Raw genomic sequence first — 7472 nt, 5'->3', positions numbered from 1 at the left:
TCCTTAATGTTTTCCTTCTCACCAAGGATAGTTAAAAGTGATGGTTAGCATTTTGACCAGCCACTCGATTACTAGGGGTGCACCATAGTAATAACACAACTGAAAAGACAAAATGATTATAATCTATAAAAGTGGAAGAAGCTAACATCCCTTTAAGATAAGAAGAATTTGGTGATTAAGTGTCCTTGATTAAGGTAGTTACGTTGGTAAACATTATTAGTGGTGGCTTTATTTTCTGGATGGGGTTCACCTAATTAACGACAAACAAAAGATTGAGCCCCCAAAACCATGGACAAACCATGACACGCATGCCTCTCATGAGTTTGTTCTTAAACATGTAGTGCACAAAGCCATGTCTGCGCGTGCCAATTAGGTTGGGGACCTTCCTAGTACCAATTCAACTCTCACTCATGCAAAGTCATAGGTAACTTCTTCAAAGACATCTCTTAAAAAACCTTTCATTCAATACATACGGAAAAATAAAATTTGAGTAAAATAAACATACGCTTAATAATCTATCTCACTACCTTAAAAGCCTTGTAAATGGAACATAAAAACACGTAAATTAAAGTTTTAACTAGATACTTCAAAATGTGAATCATACCATCTTAATACTAGTTATAAGACTCGAATAAGTATAGAATTATCTATGAAAGTTAACTTTAATTATATTTTTTAGCTACTTGGGTTCTAATTACTCTTCACTTATTTAATTCAGTATACGCTTAAAAATTTAAAATGTAACTATATATAAATTATTAAAAATAAGATTGTAAATCTGTAAAATAATATTACAAAAATTATCTTTGTAGTCTTTTAAAACTATATAAATTTCAGTGTCATTGACTGAAATTAGAAAATTGAATTAATTAAAATATATGAAAATTAGTCAAACATCGTATGTTCAAAATACTTATAAAGAATTATTATTATCAGAGATATATGAACAGCTGAAAAGTTGTATTCTTTTAAATTGATTGATTTCCTTCAACTGGGTTGAATCAAAGTATGATACGACTTTCAAATACTATGATTTCAAATAAAGATACGTAAAAAATACTAAATAATCTAGCAGATAATTAATCGCTCTATCTATCTAGTTTGGTGTAAGTAGATAGAAGATTGTTTTCAAAGTTGCAACTTATCAAAATAGGGTGAATTGAAGAGAATAGAAATTTGGGTATATGAAAGGGAATAAAAATGTAGTAGCGAGCTGAGTCATAATAGAAGATCTTGGGAAGTGGGAAAGCAAGTGGCTTAAAGCAAATAGAGAACCGAAATCAATCGTAATTTCTGAGTCCTGAGACACAAAGTAAAGAATAACAGAAATCATCAGTCCCATTTTGCCCCAAAAAACTAACACCACAAAAGCTAAAGTTTCAGTTCTTGTATTGGAGACCGGAAACATCTCCTCTTATATCTCTCTGACTTTGATATCTCTTCCTCTCTTTCCCTCCCACCAAACTGTCTTATGACCAATTTGGATACCTTCAAGTACATTTTCTCTGTCTAATTTTTTAACCTTTTCTCATACAACCTTACTTCTCCAATATTTTTACTTCAAAATAGAAACGCCCTACCACCATTTGTTCTTCAGTAAAAGATAAACTACCCTCATGATTGACCACCACAAAATGACATCATTAAATTCTGCTCCTCATAACCCATTTCTTATATTTCAAAAAACCTCGTTTTGCAGTTTCTTTCCAATGCATTCCTATTACTTGAAAACAAAAATCTTTACTTTTTCACTTTGAACAAAAAAAGTATCATTAAACTCTTAATTTTAATTTTCCAATGTTAAAAAAGTCAATGGTTTGGCCCTTTCATCATAAACACGGGTATTATATTAAAGAACTAATTTAATGTTCAAAATGACATTAAACCACCATTTTAATGAACCTATTGGTATTGATTCAATTGAACAACCAAACTAATGGACACCGTGATAATTACGTTCCTTAAAGACCAAAATAGTAACTAAAGGAAAAAAAAAAAAAACTGTGTAAAAAACTCTCGCAACTTTTTTTAATGAGCCATGATTCATGCACCCTCCTTGCGCACACACTTTCTTGGAATTTTTAAATTCGGCATGATTTCATCACTACTCTGGCATTTATAAGTACTCCACCCCACATGGTCAAAACTTGAAGAAACCCCAACCCTGTGCATTTTTTTTAATCAGGTAGCACCTGGAAGCTCAAGTTGTCAGTAAGAAAACCCAAGTTTCACAAGTCTTGAGCACTAAACTCCAAGAGAGAGTCAGAGAGAGAATAGAAGGAAGTTGTTGTGTGCTTCCAAGACATTGAAGATGGTGAAGGAGTAATTAGCCTTTCTTAGAATACTCACCATGTGTTGGATAGATTTGGTGGGAGACGTGTTTACCTTGGCAGAATCAAAGCCTGGGAACACACACTTTTGTTTTGGTCATGCAAGAACAAGAAGACAAGGCCAATGTGAACAAACTCACACGGATTTGTCAATAGAAACAAGGAAGAGAGATCTCTCAAGCATGAATTTTAGCTTGTGTTTGAGCTCCCCAATCATTTCCACACTTGTACATTTCCTTCTTGTTGCTTCTTTGCTTTGTCCTGTTTGTTCCTCAGAAATGGGCAACACACCAGTTGCCAACCAGACTCTTAAGCCGCAAGAAGAGGTCCACAAGATGAACATCATAAGAACTCGTCTTCAGCAAATCAACAAGCCCTCTGTTAAGACAATTCAGGTCAGACAAAGTTTCTAGCTTTTCACATCCCTTGTTTTCTCCCCTGTTTTTAACCGTAACATGCTCAAGTTCTTTCCGCTGCCTGCAGAGTCCTGACGGGGATGTAATAGACTGTGTGGTGTCTCATCAGCAACCAGCTTTTGATCATCCTATGTTGAAGGGACACAAACCACTGGTAGTTGATAATTGTCTCAGACAATTTCTTAGATTTTTCTTTTAATTAATGGATAGTCAAATACTAATAATCTCTCAAACTTCGGGACTACATGGTTTCTTTGAATATATTATTTGAAGTAGGGAGAAATTTAAATTACACAGAATTTATCATTTGAAGTTAGGGAGAAATTTGAATTAAAGTGCAGACGTTGATTCATGTGCAGGATCCTCCAGAAAGGCCTAAAGGTCATAACAAGAGGGACATATTGAGTGAGAATTTTCAGCTATGGACCATGTTAGGGGAGTCATGTCCAGAAGGTACAATTCCAATCAGAAGAACAACAGAACAAGACATGTTAAGGGCTAGTTCTGTGAGCAGATTTGGAAGGAAAATAAGAAGGCGTGTTAGAAGGGACACCAACAGCAATGGTCATGAGGTATGCACTGAAACTTTCTTTTCTTTTCTTTATCTTTCTTTTTTTTCCTTTACCAAACCAAAGGAAGGCATTAACAAACAAGTCAAGCAGAAACTATTAAGGCAAACACAAGGGAGTAAAGTGTTTTGCTTTTCAACCTTTGCATATTTTTTTTTTTCACCATGCTTTACCATGAAGCTAAGAATAGTGATGAAAGCGCCAACAATAAATTTTGATTAGCTGGATTTTCATTCCTTTCTTTCGATTGTGAAACTTGAACCATTTCCTATTTATGGCAATCACAGAATTCCATGGTTCCTCAGCTAGTAATGTTTCACTTACTCCAAAGAAAGTGGCCTTTTCATCCTTGTGTATGTATGTATGTATGTTGCAGCTACCTTTACCTTAACTCAACATCAAGATTAAACTCTGACATAGAAAAAAATATATATATAATTTCCTCTAGCAACTCTTCAAACTGAGCTAACAAATAGTTTGATCCTGAGATATTTGCAAACCTAACAATAGTGTTTGCTGGTGCACTGCACAGCATGCAGTTGGGTATGTGAGTGGAGAACAGTACTACGGAGCAAAGGCTAGCATAAACGTGTGGGCACCCCGTGTGACAAATCAAGATGAATTCAGCCTGTCCCAAATGTGGGTCATATCTGGTTCATTTGGGGATGATCTCAACACTATTGAAGCTGGTTGGCAGGCAAGTTTCAATTCACCCATTACTGCACCTTAATTAATCAATTCTCTCTTTACACAAACACACTCATTTTCTTTCAATAATTTCTACCACTCTATCCTTTTTCGTTACCAATAGCATTCAAAACACAGATACCATGCTCAACTACCTACCATTCATTTTCATCACTCAATTTAATTTTCAGCTTTCGATAACCAAACTTATTTCAATTCATTTTGCTGCAGGTCAGCCCTGAGCTCTATGGGGACACCTACCCCAGATTCTTCACTTATTGGACGGTAAGAAAACTCATTCAACACAAAAGTATCGCAGATCATAAATTAATAACCTCTCATCATGGTACAATTTTTTAGTCAAACAAATTTTTTTTATTTTCTTATTTCTAATTATTATTTACAGAGTGATGCATATCAAGCAACTGGATGCTACAATTTACTGTGCTCTGGTTTTGTTCAAACTAACAATAGAATTGCTATTGGAGCTGCAATCTCTCCAACTTCTTCCTATGGTGGTGGACAATTTGATATCAGCTTGCTGATCTGGAAGGTAATTTGGTGCTTCATTACGAAATTCATCATAAAAACTAATTATTTAGCGACAACTTGATGTAGAAGTCTCGATTTGTTTCTTTTTGGGTTACTTTATGTTAGTTTTTGTTTTGGTGATTATGCGCGGTTTTTGTTGTTGACTGAAAAAGCTAAACTTTGTCATATAAAACGGATTAAGCCACTTAGGGTTTATTTATATCCTAGTTTAGGTTAATCTTTTTTTGTGGCATACATGATGGGTTGAGGGTCCCAGATAAAGGATAAAAGATTTGATGACAGAACACTGTTCCTACCGTTCGATTTGAATATTTGTTGGTTAAAAAAAGTGTTCAAGTTTCGTAGTCAAAAGCCCAAACGAACCAAAAACAAATGGATTTAAAAAAATAGAGAATGATGATGGGGTCTCCATATTTGGGAAGTGTCGCAAATGGCATCGAGTTTTGCGATATAGAGTAGTAGAAGAAGCAAGGGAAGATTATTTAAAGCATTTCATGGCATGATAATTGTTTTTAATTTTATGAAACTGAAGATCATAGTAACTAAAAAAAGAGGAAGAATAAAGTGATGGTGCACAAAGTTTTGTACAGTGTCATGTCTTAGTTAACATGCCACTTTACTCACTTTAATACTTTGGGACATTACACGCATGCACTGTGAATTCTAATAATGAACTGTATTTCCCCTTCTTTTCAAGATTCTCTTTCACTTTTTTTTTCCTCTTCGTTTTACCATTATTCTAACAAAACCCTAAAAACTGGCTTATTCCCCCAACATTCGCCACCTTTCTTTTCCCCTCTTTTTGACCCGTTTCACTTACCAACCTGGCTAACATGTTGCTATTCATAATTATGTCTATCTTTGAGTAGTTGCAAGAAAAGGTGACATTGAAGGTTTGGTGCAATGCTTCATTTTTTTTGTGCAGGATCCAAAGCATGGGAATTGGTGGCTTGAGTTTGGATCCGGAATCTTAGTCGGGTATTGGCCATCATTCTTGTTCACACACCTAAGGGATCATGCAAGCATGGTGCAATTTGGAGGAGAAGTGGTGAATTCAAGGCAATCAGGGTCTCACACTTCTACCCAAATGGGTAGTGGACATTTTGCAAGTGAAGGGTTTGGAAAAGCTTCATATTTTCGGAACATGCAAGTTGTGGATTGGGACAACAACTTGGTACCCTTGTCAAATCTTAGGGTTCTTGCCGATCACCCCAATTGCTATGACATTCAAGGAGGGATTAATAATGTTTGGGGGAATTACTTTTACTATGGTGGACCTGGGAGAAATGTGAGATGTCCCTAAGGGATTTTTTTTTTCTTTTATATTTGGTCATTTTTGGGTTTGGGTGACATTGGTTTTCCTTCTCAAGGGCATTCAAGAAGCTTGGGTCATGGGGTCATTTATTCTTATATTTAATTTACATTTGTTTGTTGATCAAGATTATTTTTTCTTCTTTTTTACTAACTAGTCACCCATTGATTATACCATTACCACCTGGACTCTTGTGTAAATCTTTAAAGAGAAATAGTAAATATATTACGGTTCTTGTTTTTCTATTCCTTCCTCATTTTATCAACTCATTAAAATCACCTTTCTCGTTTCTTGCTTCTTTTCTAGTTTGTTTCTTCCTTTGATTTGAACTAATATTCTCTTGGTTAAAATTATTCTCAGAGAACGTTTGTTTCATGATATTACATTTTTAGAATTTACATTTTAGGAATATCATTGATGGAAATGTTATTTTGGAAAAAAAAAATTAAAAAGTGTTTGATTTAGATGCTAACATTCCTGGAAATTTTTAATAATTGTTGTTGCAGAACATTTAGTTTGAAGTATTTGAATATACGAAGTTTAGAGGTTTGATTTGCCGTCGTTGCACCTTCGCAATCAAAGTTTGGAATAGTCAACTGATATCTTACAAATATATCGTTTATTATTCTTTTGAAGGCCTAGATTTTAGAGTATCTAAGAACAGTTGTACACGTTATTTTATTTTATTAGCATTTCAATATAATCTTACACTGTCTAATAATACCTATGAATTTTATTTTGATGTCATTTCAATATCATGGCACTATGGATGTAATGAGGTTTGTATTACTTAATCAAATAATATTACTGTATTAAATTCAATTTTATTTAATACATTTTATTATTATAATTTAAATATTAATTTAAAAATTATTTTAATTTTATTCATGATAAATTATTGTAAATACAATAGTTTTTTTAATCCCAGAGGTGTGGATTAAATGTTAGTATTTTGGTAGGGGCATAATTAATTAGTCTTCTAGAAGACGATAGATATATATATCAATATGATTAAAATGAAATCAAAGTATATGGTGGATTGAAATGAAATCAAATTATTGTTATTGAAAAATAAATTTACATGTGGTATATTTAGAGGATGTAATTGTATTGAATTTTATACCACATTTAAAGGAATTCTTATGAATGATTAATATGATTTTTTTTTATTTTTTATTTTCATATATTGAGTATGTTATAAAAAAAAAAATTCATTAGCTTATATTTGTTTTTCTTGTTGTGTTTTTCTTGTTGTGTTGTGAATTACAATAACTATACTACCTAAATGAAAATATGTTGTGAATTACAATAACTATACTACCTAAATGAAAATATGTTAATAGAGGCACAGAAACATCTAAAAAAAAAAGGCCATGCATTTTGAGGGTTTATGTATTATATAAGTTTTAATTATGCATTAAGAATATTTAAAAAAATTATAAGCTATATACATAACTACAGAATGTGTAATCTATTAGAAAATAGTTGGAATGTTCCAAAGCATTTAAAATAATTATCCTCTATGTGTTTTATATTTTAAAAATATTATATGATTTTTACATTGTCAATACTATATATAAAAATGAGAAAGATAAAATATAAAATT

At 32.8% G+C, this 7472-nt stretch overlaps 1 protein-coding gene across 1 annotated transcript; it reads left to right on the top strand.

Moving 5' to 3' along the window:
• Window positions 1-2003: 2003 nt before the first annotated feature.
• Window positions 2004-6111, top strand: LOC137810549 (protein neprosin-like). The gene is made up of 7 exons (XM_068611886.1): window positions 2004-2725; window positions 2814-2900; window positions 3106-3318; window positions 3848-4012; window positions 4234-4287; window positions 4409-4555; window positions 5480-6111. Exons 1-7 carry the CDS (start codon window positions 2351-2353, stop codon window positions 5855-5857), a joined length of 1419 nt encoding a protein of 472 aa, XP_068467987.1. The 5' UTR covers window positions 2004-2350; the 3' UTR covers window positions 5858-6111.
• Window positions 6112-7472: the final 1361 nt, after the last annotated feature.

The sequence above is a fragment of the Phaseolus vulgaris genome, chromosome 2 (genome assembly GCF_000499845.2).
Source record: "Phaseolus vulgaris cultivar G19833 chromosome 2, P. vulgaris v2.0, whole genome shotgun sequence".
Taxonomy (NCBI): domain Eukaryota; kingdom Viridiplantae; phylum Streptophyta; class Magnoliopsida; order Fabales; family Fabaceae; genus Phaseolus; species Phaseolus vulgaris.
Note: the sequence above shows the minus strand (reverse complement) of the source record. Positions and strands in the feature narration are given on the sequence as shown.